Here is a 20,217-nt window from a genome sequence, read left to right on the forward strand (position 1 = left end):
AGAAGCCAGACTTATTCTTTATATATGAAGGCACTATATCCCTATAACTGCTATGTTATATGATATAAAACCTGTGACAGATGGAAAATGTGCACTGGTTTGATAGGATGATAGAATGCTTTCTGCACTGGTCTTTTTTCTGCTGCGTCAGTGCTGTGGGAGCTCTCTAGGCTTTTTCCCTACTATAGCAAGACTACAGGGCTGAAGTGGGAAAGGGACACCCCAGTTTTCCTGCCTACTAAGAGAGCTTGCCAACTGTGTCACACAGCTGAATGAACATAGCTACTGCAGGGAAACGCCCTGCTCATGGCAGTTTAGGTCTGGGACTAATCTTTGGCAGTCACTGGCATGCACAAACTTGAACTGTGTGACAAGGAATCCAGCAAAGCTCATTAATAAAATACCCTGCATGACTGCCCAAAGCACTGGGCAGTTAGTTGAAGTAGCCTGAACCCTAGTAGCCAACCACAAGTACAGAGACACAGCAAAGGAAACAACTGGTTTTGGGAAGCTGGCTCCAGGCAGAAATGTCCCTGGTAGCAGAGGCACCATGCAACCACATTATCTCAGTGTCTGTTCCACTCCTCTCCCCTTGCTGTAGGAAAGAGTACACCAAGGTGGGGTCCTCATGCCCTCTAGATGTAGCCAGGCACACAGAATACCATACCTGTAACGCTGCTGTTTCAAAGTACTTCACTGCCATAGTCTGTTATCTTATGCTTTTTTGCACTATTTGCACAAAGCTTTATTTCTTTTTTGGGTAGGAAAATGGTTCAGGTTACTCTGATGCTGACACTCTCAGCTTTCTGCATGGTGTGAAGGCATGCTGGTGGATAGTGGTGACAATTTGCTACAGCAGTGGCACCTCAGGGTTAAAACGCTGCCCTTTCCACCTTGGCTCCTGGGGTGCTGAGCTGGATGAATAATGTGTTGCTGTGTGGAAATGGGCCGCTGAAAGGCACAGTGCATTCATGTGAAAGGGTAGAGTATCAGCCCCACAGAAAAGCCTGTGCTCCCAAACAGCTCTGAAAAGACAAAACAGCACTTACACAGAAGGAAGCAGATGGGTATCTTTTCTGGCAGGGACAGCACATGATGGCTTCTACCACACCAAGCTTTGCAGGGTGCCAGGTCTCAGGCCTGAATTCAGAAAGCCCTTCACAGCTGCTCTGTGTTACATTCACAGATTTAGCCAGAATGGCCACACTTGAAAGTCCTTTCTTTCCCCATGTCAGCCTACAAAGAGAGACCCAGAACAGTTAAGACAGTGTTCATTTTATTATACTTGGCATGGAAACCAGGAGATGTAAAACAGCAAAACATTAAATTCCTAAGGGACTCGATCGGGTGGGTAACATTGCTTTAGTAGCACTGTAAGTCTTCTTCACATGCAAACTTCTGTTGCTATGTCTTGAATGCCACGACACACCTGAAAGCCTAATACTAGCTTTACTTTGTACAGTACATCATGTTCAGTCAGTGTAACTATAAAAATAATAAAGCCACGATAATATTAGTTGTCATTAGAAGCCCCCAAGTTGTTTTTCTGCTGCTGCTGACTGATTCATGACCATCATTTTTGTGGCGCTTGCAACAGTCAGGAATTCAAAGTTCACCTACTCTCTCTCCCTTTAACTCTGGGTAGAAACTCCCGACACTTTTCACTGTGCAACTGAGACCTTAACTTCAGAAGTGATTTTATGTACCATGAACACATAGAGCTTTCTCTTCTGATTTACTGAAATTCCCCAGGGCAATGTCTAAAGTTGTGTTTCCTGTACTTGAAACTAATGATTATGAATTGGGCTAAGGGAAATACCAGGAGGACACTCAAGCAGGGTTGCCTATTGTAACAGAGCTCCCGAGAAGCATCTGAGAGACTCATATTCTGCAGCAGACAAGTGCTGGCAAGACTTTGCTGGCAGAATGGTCATTGATTTCGACTCCAGAGAGTGTCAGTCTAAGCAGAAAGCTAAGAAAAACTTAAGATCTGATACTTCAAATAGGACCCAGTTGACATGGTTTTTAGTCCTAATGAGCTCAAATGCTTGCTGTCACACATAGTTTGTGTGCAGAAACTGCTCTGTACATGTAAGTGTGGATTTCCACAAAACTCAAGAACCAGTGTACATCTCTGCACACCCCAGCCAATGTACCTTCTGCTGAAAGTCTAGGCACAGAGACTGGCTAGCTGGTGGGTTTTTTAGATACGGCTGTTTAGAGACCCAATAAGGAGAGAATCACTGTTTCCGTGTTGCAGAGTGATTTAACTTGACTCAAAGCTGTGGAAAATGCTAAGCCTCCAGCAGTCAATCAGAAGGGCAAAGGGAAAAAACATAATCTTGGAGTATGAGTAATGCATGAGACCTGCGTACTCTCACACTCCTTTTCAACATGGACACATGCATACATAACCTTATCTACAGTGAATGTTTTCCTAGAGGAAAAAATATTTCCTCTCTATGTGATTCGGCTCAGTAATAACATCATTTTCTTCTTTAAAGAAGCCTGAATGATGAAAGAATGTTTCACATTGCAAATCTCCCTTGCCATGATTTGATGCAAAATCCACATTAAAAGGATACCAATTTCAGTTTGGTCCATTCAGCTCTAATACTTCATTCTTTTAAACATCTACACTGACTCAAGTGGGATAATTTAGGCCCGTAAGAGAACACTGCAGCCGTTCCAGTGGTGTAGAAGGATAGACGCAGTACCAGACAGCAAAGCTAATAAGCTAGTAACATTTTTAGTTCCATAGAAACCTTGTATATACTGACCTAAGTAATGAAACACTGGTATGGCAAATTTCATCAGGTTTCCAAACTGAAAACTAGTGGCAGCCAAGTTGAATTTTTCATCAACTTCAATACTGATTTTCATTCAGATTTCCACTTCTAACACTTCAACATAGCAATGAAATTCAAGATAAAAACTAGTGTTATCTTTAGAGCATATATTCACCTTTTCTGAGTCCCTTGATTATACTTCTCCAAACAGTGCATTTTACAAGCTCTTAGGTGGCAGTAGCAGTAATAAACTGAGGTTGTTTGCCTAGTGGTTTTTTTTTTTAAATCGCATTTGTATATGTCTATACACACTAGCAAAATATACAGCCTTTAGAAACGTTAATTTTCCTAAAAGCCATGGGACACTGACAATATGACAAAAGTGTGTGCTCAGAATGAGCAAATGGGCAAAACGCTGGCTTTACAGACATAGGATTGGGAATTCCTTGTGAAGCATCTGCATCAGCTTCCTTTTACTTCTCTTGTGGTCCCTTCCTCCTGTCTTGTATAGTCAAAAGAAGGTTTTCTTCCTCTGAAATAGAGAAAGCAAATATTCTCCTCCTTGTCCCTCCAGCTCTTTCCACACTCTTTTCAAAATCAAGTCAGCAGAAACAAGGCAGGATTTCAGCACTTGTGCCCACAGCAACACAAAGCTGGCAGACACCAAACAAGTGGTGAATGTCAAAGCCTCATACGAAATCCAGGACTATATTGCAAATTGCATGCAACAAGATTCTCCTTCAACTCAGGATTTGTATTGGTAACATTGAAACATGCTTAGTCTCATGCTCCTAAAGTGAAATTAGAAGTAACTCTTCCATTCTCATTCACTGCTTTTATTAATGGTTCTGACCATGTCAAACTTCCCGGAAGATCCAACCAACAGGGAAGAATTTCCTGACAATTAGCTTGTTTCACAAATTTCTCATCTTAACAAACAGAATTTAAGAGTTACTTCAGCTGGCTAGGTTGCAACACAGGTTTCTCTTGTTTTTTTTTTCAATACAGATTTACTCTTGGGAATGACAATGTCCTTTCTGTTTTGAATCCTCTTTTTATTAGCCCAAATGGATTTCCTTGGTTGTTAACCATCCAACCAAATAACATGATTCTGGTTCACTGGGCAGAGAAAGAGAGGGTAGTGGTGGCACACAGATCATCTCCCCCTACCCTTTGCCATACTACTATGCCCAGCACGCTTCCATTTTTGACAAGAATAGTCCTTCTTGACTGCTACAAGACCACTCACATGCAGAATATTTGCTGTTTGCTACCCAAAACATAGTTCTGTTTTGCTGCTGGTGAAATATGCATCATCCGCATGAGGATTTATGTCGTTATCTAGAGATTCTATGCAAGAGAAAGCATAAATTACCAGTGTTAAACTAACAGGTTGCCTACTGTCTGCCCTAAGCAAGGCAAAGTGAAAACCTATAGTATTTCCCATGAGATGCACTGGTGATTATTGACTTGTTTTTGTGTGCTGGGTTTTGGCACATTATTGCTTGGCTTCAAATGCACCCCTGCAGGACTTCTGTGCCCAGCAGGCAGCATCACTGACATTCTGCTGTTTGTCTTTGCATTTGTCTTTACCAGAGTACAAAAGCACAGCACTCTGCTGACCACTATTTTTTTCCAGTTATGCTCATGCAGTTGTTATGATGTAACTTAGTAACTTGTCCATTGGTGTTTTGCAGCACGTATGTATTGATGAGATCTTCCTGGAAGAAAGGTCATTTGGGATAGGGAGGGAGGTGTGTGTGGTGAAGACTCACAGATGGAAGCAGCTGCAGGGAACAAGGACGGACCTTCCATTCCTCACAAAGAAGAGTTAATTCTAGTGCTGGCCCAACACCCTGCTCATCCGTTGCCAAACCCAGTTTGGTTCAATAAAGAAACTTATACCCATATGCTAGAAATATTTTGGAGAGCTTAAGCTAAAGGATAAAATTCATGGAAAGTGGTGAATGTGCAATAGCCATTTATTCTCCTCTGGAAAAAAAATATGACAATCCATTTATATATTCAGACTCAGCATATTTGTAAAGGGGCAGTTCAGAATAAGCCGGCTCACAATGGTACAAGCGAGTGGGACAGCAGCAAGAGGGATGCAAGCTGAGCCAAGGGACATCTTTTCACAGGAAGACAGGCTGGGCAGCAGCTAGCAAGGGAAGGGGCAGAAGGTAGGCAAAAGGAGCAGCAAAAAGCCTTGGACCTGGACAGGACACAGCAAACACTGCAGACAAGTTGGGGAACCTCTTCAGGGCTGACAGATGCAAAGTGGTAAGAGACACTGAACTTGTCAACTAACCTGACCTAATGATACTGCCAATGTTAATCCCGCACAAAACTTCACGTGAAATAACACATCTCAGACGCTTCTAGGGAGGGGATGGAAACAGTAGTACTAACAGAAAAAGGGCATGAGACTTTCCTCCTGCAGGCAGAGGTGAGAAGACACTCTCTAATGTGGTATTTCAGAATTAACAATTCAGCATCAAGTGGGAGAGGACTCGAAGTAATGTACAGAAATGGAACAAGAACGTGCTATAAAGCCTCCAAATATATACCAGATGAAACCTCGGAGTCAATTCAATACAACATCTATGGGCAACACCTTGCAGTGAACTTGGTTAAAATACTGTATCTTACAGCATTTTACCTCTCTGCTGGGGAAAAATTGCCCCAGACAGCTGCTTTGAAGGCTTGGCAGTTGATACACTCAAAAAGTCCAGCCTCCTAAATAAAAGGGTACCACCTAAGATCTGCTTTACAGAAAAAGAAAAAAAAGATATTAATACTCATTTACACTGTGTAAACCTGTGAGATATACAGAGTAAGTCAGGTGTGTAGTACTACAGACAGAAATAAATTATCATCATGATTCATGAAAAACCTTTAATGGAATAAAAATAATGCCTATTTAACTCTAGTACTCTGCAGAATTACAGTATCCAAATCTGCAGTGCTTTGTCGGATTGAAACCTAAATTTTCTACAAACCGCAGGAGTTCCCCAGCTTCCCATCATGAACTCTAATGGACAGAATAAAAACCAAGTGGGAAACACACTTCCCAGGTTGAAAAATATTATTAAGGTGAGAAATGTAACCAACGTACATTTAAGACATTATTGTATATCACATTTGCGGAGAAACAGTCACTAAGCTACCTTTTATTAGCAGTTTCTACAACTTTTCTAACATTAGAAATACATCAAAGATTGTCTCAAGATTTCAGTACTTCTGTAAAGTAAATGTTTCAAGTTAACAATGTAATGGTTTATAATATAGAGAGCATTAGGTAAAACAAAATACGCACAGGCTAAATAAATGGTATTCAGTTTCTGAAAGGCAGCAAGAAAAGCACCAAAATACTGCAAAAGAAGTAGAATTGGCTAAGGACTTTAAAGGAGAAATCAGTGTAACATGCTAGACCAGTAGGCTCATGGACCCAGATGCACAGGATAGCCTGCTCCTATGGGAAAATGGTACTGTGTATCTCTGGAGAGAGAAAAAAGATCTACATCACTTTAAAGAGTCATTTGGATGAGAGGTGCTCAGTGCCACAGGAGGCTGGGAGCAGGGGCTGCCCACCCCAGCTGAGGAGCTGTAATGGCTCACTGCTTTTGAAAGACTTGGCTGGAGTGCCACAGCATGAGAGAGGGCACCGCACTGTCGGATGCAGGTACATCTACTGATGTGTTCTCTCGTGCCTTGCGTGCCCTGTGTGCATCGCCTGCTTACACTTTAAACATGTCTGGGGAGACAAAGCCCATAGAATATATCACCCTCTCACCTCCCCTTCTAGCCATAAAAATCCCATTGACTTAACTTCTCCCAAAGAGATAATCCTTCAGCCTTATTCCTCACTCTTTGCCTGGCTCTCCATTTCAACAGGAGGGGAAGACCCTGCTCTCTGGGGCTTACAAGAGAACAATGCCCCGCAGTATCAACAGAAGTGAGACTGCTTGGGGATCAATGTCCATAACCTTTTCAGACTTGCCTCAGTGTGGGTAACTTACCAGGAAAGTTGTCTTGCATTAGTTCTTTACAGCTGTTGAACCTTAGTTTCACCTTACCCGGCTTCCCCCAGCCCACCCCTTTGTGTAAGACCTCGCGATGCACATAAATAACTTCCCATAATACTTATGACAATCTCTCTGCTTCTTGCTGTATCAGAAGGTGCTGCTCTCTCTGCAGCAAGGTGTCAATTTAAGTTTGTGCTTTTGCTAAGTGCCTAGCTTTTCATCTGACAGCAGTTGGGATGGGGGTGTAAAGTGGAAACACACCAGCTGTGGCAATAATAACGGCATTATGGAGCGCGTGGCTACTTAAAAAACAAAAGGGAACAGTTTTCCACTGTTGCTTCATCACAACCCCAATAACACAACAGCAGGACTCAAGACTTGAGGGCAGGGATTCTCTCTACCATCAGAGACATCTATGCACCCCTGCAAACCACGTCAGTCTAACACAGAAGAGGGAGCAGGTCTCACGCAGCAATTGGGACGCCTAAAATTCTGCAGCATGGACTGGAACATGTTGTGCTGCCTCCCTTTCAGTTTTTTATTTGAGGATGTATCCGAAGAAATGGATTTCCGGGTCTGACTGTTCTGGGCCCGGATCAGTTTCTCATGTTCCCGTATTTGTCTCTGTAAGTGGTTTTGGATGGCAATTCCCAGGGATTCTGGATCGAGGGAAGCACCATAAACCTCCCATGTCATGCCCTGCTCATCCCAAACAACATCCCTGACGTGTTTGGACTGCTTCACCTGCACTTTTGCCTCCATGGCTGGGGTGGGATGCTTTTTGTTTTCCCCCAGGTTTGGTAAGGCCTGAACTGAAGCAGGATGAGCTGCTGTGTGAAGCTCGCGTCTGGACTCCTTGGCATGGAGGCCCTGCTGCTGGGGAGCTGCTGATGCTTCCAAAGAAAGGGTGGAATGTGCAGAGCTCACACTCAACTTAGGCATCAGTCCTGCCTGCAGGCTCTGGCTGCCGACCGTCTGAGCCTGGCCAGTGTCTTCCTGTCTTCTGCTCTCCTTTTCACCTGCATCCTTTGAGGACGCCTTTATGTGGACAGCAGCAGGTTGGCTGCTAACATTCATCTCTCCTTTAGGATCAAGCACCATTGAGATTTCTTCCTTTGGTTTTACCATGGATTGATTAGGAATGGCCTCCCCTTGACTCAGACCCTTACTTTGCGCAGGCTTTCGCTCAGAGCTGCCCAGGACTTCCTTCTCCTTGACTTCTCTGTCAGTACTACAGAGTAAAGATAACTGACTGCTTCGTGCATCATGGACAGGATCTTGCACATTGCTCTGGATTCCTGGGGCAGCAGCAGGACAAGTGGTGCTTGGTTCACCAGCACCAGACCCATGCTGTGCTGGAGTTTGATTACTGGAGTCAACTACAAGCAGCCCAACAGGGATGGGCTTTGATGGGACTGGAGCATCCACTGGCAGCTGAGCAGCACCCCTGCCTTCATGGGCTGCACCCATCATTTCACCATTACCCACAGATGTCTCTTGGGAGGTAATGGCTGCAGGGGACATGGGGAAAATAGGTTTTGCATTATCTGCTGACACTGGAGACACCACATCAGATGGGACCCCAGGCAGTTTGACAGTCTCAGTTTGGGCTGAAGCAGTCACAGACATAACAACAGTTGATTTTGATGTGGTACCAGGAGAACATGGGGACTTCTGCTGTGAAGATAAACTGTCAGTAAGCGCACACTGGCTCAGCCCCATCCCTCCTTGGTAAATTATGTGCAGTTCTTCCTTCTCCTCTGGAGGAGGATTCCCTTTTAGGAAGGCAGCAAGGATGCTGGGACTGGTGGAGGCCGATTTGCTCTCCACAGTAGCCACGGCCTGAACCTCAGCATCTCGCCATGTCCTGCTTACTGCTTCCTGAGTTAAAGAGCTGCTCTCTGGCTGAATCGTCATTGTACCTGTTTCTCTGAATCTGGAGAGCTGGGTAGGGGCTGGATTCCCCAGCCCAGGGTCCGCACTGGGCACGGGATGCTGGCTCTCGTGGCTAGACTGGGCTGGTGCCTTGCTGCTCTGCACCTCTTCAGTCTTATCTGTGGGATGCAACTGCGTGGTGTCTGTAGCCCCACTTTTTGCCTCCAGACTGGTCTGTGGGCCTCTTCCCAGGGCAGCTTCTGTGTGCCTTGCTGACTTTTCCGCTCCCCTGTCTTTCTCCCCTCTTTGCAGAAGGTTTGCCTGAGAAGCAGGACAGGACTCATTACCTCTGACAGGGTCACCTGGGGAAGGATAATTCAACACCTCAAGTGCTGGCTGATCATCAGTCCCCTGAGGTTTCAGGACAGAGTCATCTATTTGTGTCAGGGAGCTTGTTTTCGCCTGGCTGCCCTGCACAAACTGCCGGGAGCTCTGTGGGGCTGGCATCATCTCTGGCCCACACCCCGACAAAGGGGCTCCTGCGGCAGAGGGTGCCGCTGCTGGTGGTCCAGCAGGCTCTATGGATGCAGGACACCCTTCCACAGCTTTGCTGGAGATCCCAAGAGGAAAGGCTTCACGCTGGCTAGCATCGTCCTCGCAGCATTGCTCACACCTCTGTGTGCTGGCAGCTGCTGTGCGTTTCAGGTCAGACAAGCAAACTCCAGCAGAGCTGGATGGCGTGCATGGGAAGCCATTGCTGGCCTTCTCTCCACTGGGTAACTGGGGCTGGTGCTTAGCAGGATGCCGGTCTCCCAGCTGGTCCTCCTCCGCAGATGCTGTGGCCAGGGAAAGCTTGGCAGATCTCAGAGGATCTGGTACAGTCCCCATGGACTGTCTCAGAGATGCGGTTTGCCCTCGGCTTTCTCCTCAGAGCTTTTTTGCCAGGCGGTGGATACAACAGGGCAGGCTGTCAGCCACAGGTTTCATGTAAAGCTAATCTGTTAATGAAAGAAACACATGGTTAGCAGCAGTCAGATTTAAGGAAAAAGAAGTACCCAGAAATCATTGTTTTAGAGCTTGGAAAGAAATACTTGCAGGCAAAGTGGAAGTAAAGCATCTGGTTCTGCGTAGGAGCCACATAAAAGATACGGATTTCAAGGATCTCCCAACTCCAAGATCCAGATGGAGAAGACAATACAGGGGACAAAGCCATAACAGCTTCCCTGTTGCTGATACATTAATGAAAACATAATGACATGCCAAGAGGGAGGAAAAAACCCCACAAATATGAAATGAAAGTAGGGATTAAATGGGAAAGGGTGCAGACTTTGTGGGGAAGTTTGAGTTCATAAGATAAACTCACTGATAAAATCCTCTAGACAGCCACCTGTGGAAGGAAAGGTACTATCTTGCCTGTTGTGCTATGTGAAGAACAGATCCGATTCCCATTGTGTGATGTGAGTGGATCCCACGCCTTTGCTGAGCACCAGTTCCCACGTCTTCTCATGGAAAGCCCTTCTCTAACTCAGCTACCAACAAGGACATGCTCATAGGGGCAGCGGGTCAACTCAGACTAATGTGGATGAACCCAAACCTCACCAGTAAAAGGAATGTGGAGTGACAACCACCTGCTAGGTGATGCAGCTAAACACCAAGAGAAGATACTGCACTGCACTGGAGCTGTGCGCATACCTACTGCTTTCACATTTAGATCCATCAAAATAATTACAAGGAAGCCAGCTCGACTAATAAACAGGGGCACAGATGACCTAGAAATCAATTTACAAGCAGGTGGTATGAAACTGGAAGGGGAATGTTGCAGCACCACAGAACAGGAGGGGCTTATGACATACCCAGTGGCATGGGGGAGGGATTTAAAGCAGGTGGAGCAGAGTTATCCAGATTGAAAACCAGCCAGGACTGCAGGGAAACCACTGCTTCAAACAGGTGGTGATCTCCAAATGTGCTTGTTGGCTGGGCTTTTGAAAGGACTTACAAGTGCTCAACTCAGACCCTGCTGGAGGTCAAGGGCTGGATCCCGGTCTGTGTCAGCAGAGTGGTGGTGGCCAGTGATAAAAATTCCATCCCACTCATCATTTAAACTGCAGGCTAACTATACTTATTTAAAAGGCTTTCCCCAGATTATGCTGCCAGCAAAGCACAGGTATGAGACCTGGGAGACAGTCTGAACATTAAGTTTTGTGTTAACCAGAGGGATGACAGTGGGAAAACTACTGAGCCTCTGTGTGCCCATGTCTCCACAGGCACACAGCAGGGTTTTCCTTGCTGCATTACTTGGGAGATGCTGCTGGAAGGATCTGTGCAATGGCTCAGCTGTTCCTGACCCTCCCTACCCACTAGCAAAAGTCCTTTCCAGAGAACAGCCCTAATCTCCTTTCTCTCAGCATGAATGGCAGCAGAACTTCCTTACTTTCCGTAAAATCAATCCTAAATTCGAGCACCTCATGGTACTTAAAGAGCAACAGGAGAAAAGTGGTCAATGAAAGGAAAAATAAAACAAATACAGCAAATTATTTTTCTAAGAAAAGGAAAATGCTGCAACTTATTTCTTATTCATGAAGTTTTATGTCTTCCAGATAATGATGATTTATTATTTTTATACTGTCTCTTTGGGCTCTGTCCATCCACAGATTCACACAGTCTGCTGGGCTATGCGAGCTCTGGGAAACTCTGATCCTGCCCCTGAAGGACCCCGAGTGTCTTAGTTTCAATCTGTGATCACAGCCCTGCATCCCTCCAAAATGGCTTTCCAGCAAGGTTAATGACTGACAAGCTTTTTGAGAAGTACTAAGTTTATGTAAACCAGACTGCAAATCAGTGGAAGTTTGTGTCTGCCTACAAGATATCTTCACTTCATTTTGTGCTCACTTTAAAGCCAGCCAGCGTAGTCTTGAAGGAAAGGAGAGCTGTTCCAATTTGACGCTGTTGTACTATGAACATCTTAATGACTATGAAGAGCAGAGCAGATGGCTTTGGGCATCTGTTCATCTAAATTCTGTTACTCTCTTCTTTCCTTTTCCAAATATCAATGCAAACCAAACCAGAATATACAGTTGGGCAGGTCACATTTTATATCTTTTTTTAGATCCAGAGTTCATTTAAGAGCAACTAAACAAATAATGGAACAAAACCAACTCCAAGTTCAGGATGAGACATGATACCCAGCAAACTGTTTCAGAAGAAATAAAGACAGCAGAGCAAATCTGTTTGGCCCTTCACTATACAAAACCTGGGAAAGGCAATCTGCATGCTGTAATGCTGTCTTTAACTCATAGCCACTTAATGGGAGAATGATTCCCATTTTTTCAATTAAGTGAATTCTGATGTGAACCCCCACATGAATCCTCCCCAGCTATTTAGTGGCTCTTCACCAGCATCACCAGAAATGCACATTTAAACGTCTGCCACATGGGAAAATTAAAGATGATTCTTCTAACAAGCCCTCAACATATAACGCTGACAGAGGATATTCCCCCCAGAAAAAAACACATCGACCTATTCCATGATATGGCAGAGCAGAGCATAACCCAAACATTTTGCCTGACCCTTTTACAGGTCATTAGACTGCATAGGACAATTCTGAAAACAAGTTAGTTTATGATAATAAGGTTTTTATAAAGACTTTGTTGTCCAAGTCATGGGAGCTATATTCTTGTTAGACTCTTTACTGAGCCATCCTAACAACAGGAGCCAAAAGCACTACAGTATTCTAAATAAATGTGGTAATTTTTGACAATGCTCTCTCTTAAGAATTATTAAAAATCAGAATTAAATATAAGTCTTACACAATAGAAAAGGTGAGAAAACCCAACTAACTACAGAACTGGAAAGGCGTTCTTATTATTGGAGTCTTATTTATGATTATTGTCTCATTTTTATTATTGGAGTCCTATTATATAGGAGTGAAGAACAATGCTGGGACCTTTGGGCAGCACTATTCTACTGACAAAGTAGTAAGGATTCAACCCAACAAGCAACACTGACTGCAAGAAAATACCGAGAAGAAACAGAAATACAAAACTCAGTAGTAGGCCAAAAAACATGTCAAAACAAATCAAGATCACTGATGAACTTTTAAAGTGTTGCATGCCCAACCTGGAACAATCACCCAAAATTCTCTTTTATCAGAAGGTGAAATTAGTCTCTCAGCAAAGGTCAAAAATCAATTTTCAGTAATAAGAACAGATTTTCTACATCAACATAGTTCACCTTCACCTTGTTCTTTCAGACCAAATTAGTCTGCCTCTTCAATCTCATCTCAACTAGAACTTTTCTGGACCTTTTGAAACAAGAAGTTTCTAACTTTGACAAAGTCTATGTTTAGCTTTTATGGTCTGGGAGAGTCCTCATGTGGCCAGTAGACCTTCATGGACTCCTGCCACTGAGTAGGTGCTTCTTTATGTGCTTTAAAAAACCAAAGAAATCCCTGAAACCCCAAACCTCAAGAAGTTTCCATTGCTGCCAATGTAAAGAAACTCCTATGCATTTTGGTAACATCCATTCGCTAGTAAAACAAGACTATAAATTTTCCTCTTGCTGCTTACAAGCATGCCAACAAACCCAGAAAATCTTCATATTTAATAAATCCAAGAAATTCCCAGGAAATTCCAGAATAAGATTCTGCCTCCCATTCCCTCTTGAAAAATCTTCAGAAACACAAGTAAGACTGCCAGCACCTCTGCCTACCTTCAACTTTAAAAAAGAATTTAATAACAATTAAAAAGCAGCTCCCAAACTAATCAAGCATCCCCTCCCCAAGTCCCGACTCTCATCAGCTTTCCACTCCTTGAGCCCCTCATTCTTGGAGCCCTCTCTTCACCCTTGTCTCTACAAATGGACAATCTGAACGCTCTTAACAGTTCTAATCTCAGCATATGATCTCTCAGATTATCACAAAAATTGTCATACATCATGGGGTAGGACACAGATAAATATCTAAGGCAGGAATTCAGCTTCTTATTTCTTGACATGAGGAAAAGACATTAGCATGCTCTAACTCATGTCAGACCACTGAATACATAGAACACGAAGAGCATTTCTTCAAATTTTAAACATACATATGCATTTGCATCCTTCCATTCTGTACCCAATGTTCTCCCTTCCCCCAGTTCATTAAGTTGCTATGTTCTGTAAACGCTGTGACTTCCTCTTTTTAGTGTCAAAGGGTGTGTGTTTATTTGTGAATAATTTGCTTCATGGGTTATTTTCCCCTCATTATTTGTGGGAACGAAGACTGCCACTACAAAATGAAGGGCAGCTCAAAGCAAGGACATGTTCATTAAAATACAAATGAGGTTGTCCGAAGGGCAAGGTGCAAGATACACAGCTTCCATCTTTCAGCATGGTCTGGGATGCTGCCAGGAGGCAGACTCTTATACTACAATCACAAGGACGCAACAGGTGACAGGGAATGCCCATGGATACCTTGCCTTCACCCAAGAGATGGGGCTGTCATTTCAAGGAGAAAGTGCATGAAGTCACACTTCCACTTCTATACCTGGGGACCACACACGCTATTGCAGACCATGCCTGCCAACACCAGAAGAACCCATGCCAGACATAGATAGGGCGTGGACAGCATAAGCAACAAGCCCAACCCCACAGGGCTGCAGCACCCTCTGTGCAGATGTTATGCAAAGTGGACAACTGCGAGCAGCACTTTTGACTGGCCTTTGCCTGTTCAGTTAACAGAATGTCTGTAACACTTCAGCAGATACTGCAAAATACCCATTTACTCCTTCATTATCCAGTGAACCAATATGACTTACTCAGCCCAGAAGGACAACAGCCTATTGCTGGACTGCTTTTAATGCAACAAGGTGTTTTGTCCCCTTTTTTGCTATTCATCTTTTCCTATCTCTTCTTGATGCTCTACAACTCACCTCAACATTGCTCATCAGCAGAGCCCATCATCATGTTATTTGAGCACTTTTGTTGCAGCATCTGGGCTCAGTGCTAGCAGTTTATAGGCCTACTCAGCAGTATGACCATACCTGAAGCCTTGTTTGGCTCTATCACAACTGCCCCAATGGCAGAAACCGGGTAAGTTGCGATAGATATTGTGTCTTATTTGTGCATTCACTATCATGTTCCCTTAAAGGCCTGGTTGGTCCAGTCATACCCCTCTACAAGGGGTATTAGAGAAGACAGCTCAGCTCAATGGGCTACAGAACAAATGCCGGAGAGGAAGCTGAGAATAAGCTGGCATGTTGCAGCCCCTGTAGGCAGCATCCATCCAGGCACCAAGGGTGACAGGAGGAATTTCCCAGGGACTGGAGAGGACCAGCCAGTCTCATGCAGGTCAGGAGCTCCTGTGCTGGCTTCAACCATGTCTAGGAGCAAATGAGTGTGCCTACAAGGACTTTTTTTTCATCTTACCCCTTTACTTTCCTTTTTCACTATATAGAAAGTTACATTTCTGCTTGGCAAGTTCTTAATTCTAGGTGTGTGTATGTTTATTTGAAAAAGTTTTCAATTATCCTTAGTTTTTTGTTGGTGGGGTTTTTTTGGGTTTTTTTTTTTCAATGTAAGGAAAGTTGCTTCAGAAAAAAGTGAGATCCATTTGAAGGCTCTGGCCAGCCTGAAGTCCTAGCATACACACAGAAACATGGAACCTCTGTATACCCTTCCTGCTGTTGGCCATCAGGAATTTAAGGATTTTCTGAACCAAAGGACACATTTTGATCACTTTGAAATGAATGCATATCTATTTGTGAAACTCCTCTGCGTATTTGGCTCATACGAAATGCTGTGGCAATGCACACACAGAATTATAGAATCATAGAACAGTTAGGGTTGGAAAGGACCTTAAGATCATCTAGTTCCAACCTCCCTGCCATGGGCAGGGACACCTTCCACTAGATCAGGTTGCTCAAAGTCACATCCAGCCTGGCCTCAAACACTGCCAGGGATAGAGTATTCACAACTTCCTTGGGCAGTCTGCTCCAATCCCTCACCACCTTCACAGTACGCATGCCCCATGAGAAAAGGGCACTTATTTGTACAAGCCTGCTCACTGGAAGTCTAGGACACTCATTTTAGTATTAAAGCAAACACCAGCAAACAAAACCATGCAGACCTTCATAAGCCTTCCTAGCACCTACGCTAGGAGCACACGTGACATGTGCTGCAATACTAAATAGCTGAAACTACCAACTGATCCACACTGAAACAGCCCGAGGAAAACCCAGCTCCTGCCACGCTTGGGGCACAGCCAGGCTCATCACTAGACCTTGCAGCACGTCCTCCTGGATATTGGGGTACAGCCCACAGTGCCTATCAGGTCTACTTGCATAGGTGTTGTCACATTTAGGGGAGGGACACAATGCTGAAGAATGGAAAAAGCAGAAAGGAAAACGGAAACGAGCCCAAAAGATAAAACAGAGGGGTAGTACTTAAAAACGATGTCAGGCTCTGCTTCTCCCTGCTTTGTAATGGTAATATACCAGGGAAAACTGGGTGAAAAAATCAAGGGCAAGATGCACTGTCTTTTTTTACCAAAAAGAGATGAGTGCCAATGAGCCTGACAGCTACCGAAGATTCTCCTAGGAGCATTTCGTACAAGCCGAAGAAATACATTTCTGTGGTCATCTATTCCTCTCATCTTGCACCTCTCTGACAGGTATAGGCTCTAACTCTGCAAAGTTCAGAGCACAGGAACTCCACTTTACAAGGACAAAGCTCATCTTAACCTGCTGCCCACAATCTACAGATGAGAAAATAGGTTAAACCTGTCCTACCGAATGGCTCAGTGGCCTCTGGGCCTAATACAAAGCAAAACAAACTGTTTTGCATCTTCCTTCATTTCACTGAGCTTTTGACAAATCTTAAGTACACGCTTCCAAGAGGCCCCTGCAAATCATATAGTCTACTCAACTAGATGCCAAAACAATTCTGATGATATTAAAATCTAATATTTACAACATTTTCTCACTGCAGCATGCAGATAGCATTGCTGGGTTTTGCTTCTGCATGTAGCTCTTCCACATGTTCTCTTTAAATCTACGTTCTCTGCCTCCCTAGTCTCTTGCTGAATTCCTGAGAGTCCAGAGAGCACAGTGTCCTGCAGGCTGCAGAAGAGGCTCGCCAAAACTGGATCTGTCAAGCACTCTCAGGCACTTAGCAGTGAGCACAAAGGATCATCTAGTTGTAATTTTGGTTTTGCAGTGTTTATCACAGTTTAGAAGCAACAAACAGTCACTCCGTCCCTAGCATGACCTCAGGATTGCCAGAAAAATCACTACTAAGCAGCTTTAGACTGGTATACAAAGAGTGAGCTCAGGCAGGCTGAACCGGATTTGGGGGTACACCTGTTCTCTGACTTCAGGCCAAAGGGTGCAAATCAGTGTAAGTCCCATGGCTGCCCGGTTGCAGAACAATGCTGACAAGCTCATCCGAGAGACTGGGTTTGTGAGCTTGAGGAGAACCTTGCTCCAACAGTTCAGAACTGCCCAGAGACATGTGTGTGCACTTCAGCAGTTACCCAGGCACACAAATGTGAGAGTATCTGCAAACCACCTTTCAATAGGCAGGCCCATCACCATGGATGAGTGAAAACTGTGCAGTGACCAATCCTGATTCAGCTCTACTGTCCTGCTATTCTGGCAAGCAGAATAATTAGTTACCCTTCAATTTAGATAGCCATCTAAAAGGAAGTACAACCGCTGCTCTGCTCTGAGACAGCATGTCCCAGCGTGTGCTCCATCTGTTCCCTGTGGGCAGCACCCATCTCACCCCTGGCAGGAGACAAGCAGCAGCTACCATGTCCAGCTCTGGTGCCTGTTCAGAGCCCTGATGGGAGCCTCTGCACTGTTAGCAATATATACCTTCTGCGTGCATGTAAACTTGACTCCTGGTTGCACTTTGCTTTTAATCTCTGTCAGCAAATCATTGTATCAGAAGAGATCCTTTTCTGTACCCTGATGCTTACAGCTACCATGGTCACACCAGTGACATTCATTTGGAGGTTCCTCAGCACCAAAGCTGGTCTGGCTCTGCTGAAGAGGTCACTGTCCTCTGGCCATGGCCAAAGGCAGCAGGCTGGCATGTGCTGTGGAAGTGCTGCAAGAAGAGCTTGTTTCCATGGGAGTAAGGACCAAGTGGTTATGGATTTACACCCCGATTTTTGCAAAACTCTTCCAGGTTTCCAGAAGAAAAATGGGATTGCTTTGTGCTCCAACACTTTAAAGCACAGAAAAACAATATTTAAAAGTGGTAGAAAATTAGCCTTGAGAAGATTGCTAGACATAAAGAACATTCAAAATGAAGAATGAAAATCCTGATTTAAATAGAGAACTGTGGCATTGTCTGTTGCCCTTGAAGTTCTGGGCCTTCAAAGCTCACCTCCTCAAAGATAAAAAGCCTTTCCTGGGGAAGCTGTGGTCAGATCAGTGTAGTATGGGAAGAAGCCACAGAAGGTGAACCCCAGCCTGAAGATGCATCACCCTTCACTCCTTCACTCAGCGTCTCCTCTTCTGCCCCATATCCCCATCCTGCCCCTCTACTTTCCACTCAGCTCATGCTCCACTGCTCCCCCAGCCGAGAGGGGTCTCGGGCAACAGCACAGGGCTTCAAAGACATGATCTCTCCTTGCACGCCTCCTCCCCAGGTTACATCACCCTGTAAGAAGACTTGCTTCAGGAGGGTCTGCAAGTGTGCAAAAGCTCCTGCTGAACACCAGGCTTGCTGCAGAACACCACCAAGAGCCCGTCAGTCTTCCTCCTCCAAGGTGAAAGGGAAGGATAAATGGCCTTATTGAAACAGCCAAATCAAACAACTACACTGACCGTCAGCCAGCTCTAACAGCTGCATAAGCTACAGCAACACTCCTATTTAATATCCTGGGCCACCCCAGAGGAGGTGCGACACGTGGATAAAACCCAGAGAGATATATATTTTGCTTAATTTCTTTTTTTTTAATTGCGTGTTATTATGTTTAGCCTCAATATTTATGAGCACATATTTTTTATTTCAGTATCTGACACTGGAAGCTGCTTTTAAGGAAACACAGCCTGACTTCAAGGGCAAACCACATTTCAGGAAGAATGTCTGTGAGCACGCTCCCAACACATGCACATGTGAGGAAACCAGGAACGTGCTGCCCACATCAGGCAGGTGACTGACTCCATTTCACATAGCTCACTCCCACATTGTTTTTCTTCAGCTCATTATTGAGTAGAACTGAGGAGTGGTATCTGAGGGACGTGAACAGAGGGTCATATGGGCCTTTCAAAAACCACTTTCATGTTTGATGTTGAAAGCAACAGAATTACCCATCAATCAAATGGGAATTTAATTCCTTGTCTATCCTGATATCTTCTCCTGTCTAAGCACAGTGAAATCCAACCCATCATTAATGCATTTCATGCAACTGAATGCATTTGGACTTTGACAGCTGACAAACAAAAGCCCTGTTTTCAGAGCAGTTTAATAGCCAACAATAAATATCTTTTTCATATATAGCAATGCCAACATGACTTCATTATAAAGAGGAATGATCAGCTTTAAAGCATAACACTGAATAATGCCTATGCAGTTCTTGCTTTCTCTGCTAAGACTCCCAGTCAACTAGCAGCAAGCAGGATGGTGAGGTTTATGCAGACATCCATCTGTTGTGAGCTAGACCAAGACCAAAATCACATTTTTTGTGTTTAGGAAAACATAACCACTGAAGAGTATGTGGGTCTTGGAAAGGGTGGCTCTGTGGGACAAAGGATGTTATCTATTTCTAACATGCTTTCAGAACCTTGAAAGCAAATTCCCTGAACTTCATGCTGATCTCCTTAAGAACATTCCCTCAACACACTAAATGCAAATGCTCATAATAACATGGCTTAAGCAGTCCAGTAGCGCTGGTATCAGTAGATAATTAGGCCTGGTTTGCTGCCGAGTTAACCTTATTATCCGTGCCCAGAGAAGTATGTTGCAGTAGCACTTTCTTTTTTTAAACACCAATGTTGCGAGTAAGGAAATTTTTCCTCAGAAGAGCTGGTAGCAGGAGGAACGTCTTTTGCATAAGGTAAACCCCAATGATAATGTTTAATTCTCACACACCATCTGAAAAAATAAAAGTTCTCCTCATATCATATTATTTTAATGAAGATGCTGGGCTCAGTATTAGAAAAGGGAATAGATCTTTACATAACAGGCACCTGGCAGAGGACATATCCATTGTTGTTTATGGGCATTATCCTAATGGAAAAGAACTACTCCAAATGGCATGTAATTAGAAAAGAAGGATGCGGAGCCTAACCAGTCATTACTGTAACAGAAATTTGCCATAGTGTGTGATTAACCTAAGAACGGCACCATGACGATCTCACCATGTCTGCTCTTGCCTCCTGGCTATTAGAAACACAACTAATGTGAATAAAGAGGCTGGCAGCTGAAACAGTTATCTCGTGGCTTAAAAACCACACACAACAAAAACCACCTAAAACCCCAGTTTAAAATATCTTGTCTTCTTCCTGCCGCCACCTCAGCAGTTGCTTCCTGTTTCTTCACAT

At 44.2% G+C, this 20,217-nt stretch overlaps 1 protein-coding gene across 4 annotated transcripts in view; it reads right to left on the reverse strand.

The window, feature by feature from the left end:
• Nucleotides 1-1,259: 1,259 nt before the first annotated feature.
• Nucleotides 1,260-20,217, reverse strand: part of GPRIN3 (GPRIN family member 3) — a 35,882-nt gene continuing 16,924 nt past the window's right edge. For all 4 annotated transcript variants that reach the window (XM_062637602.1, XM_062637601.1, XM_062637603.1 and 1 more), the window contains one exon: nt 1,260-9,690. In XM_062637602.1, coding sequence (XP_062493586.1) covers nt 7,253-9,580 — 2,328 coding nt within the window. In that variant the 5' untranslated portion in view covers nt 9,581-9,690 and the 3' untranslated portion in view covers nt 1,260-7,252. The remainder of the gene's footprint in view (nt 9,691-20,217) is intronic.

This window comes from Pezoporus occidentalis, unplaced genomic scaffold (genome assembly GCF_034315485.1).
Source record: "Pezoporus occidentalis ecotype Australia unplaced genomic scaffold, CSIRO_AGI_Poc_V1 ctg53, whole genome shotgun sequence".
Taxonomy (NCBI): Eukaryota; Metazoa; Chordata; class Aves; order Psittaciformes; family Psittacidae; genus Pezoporus; species Pezoporus occidentalis.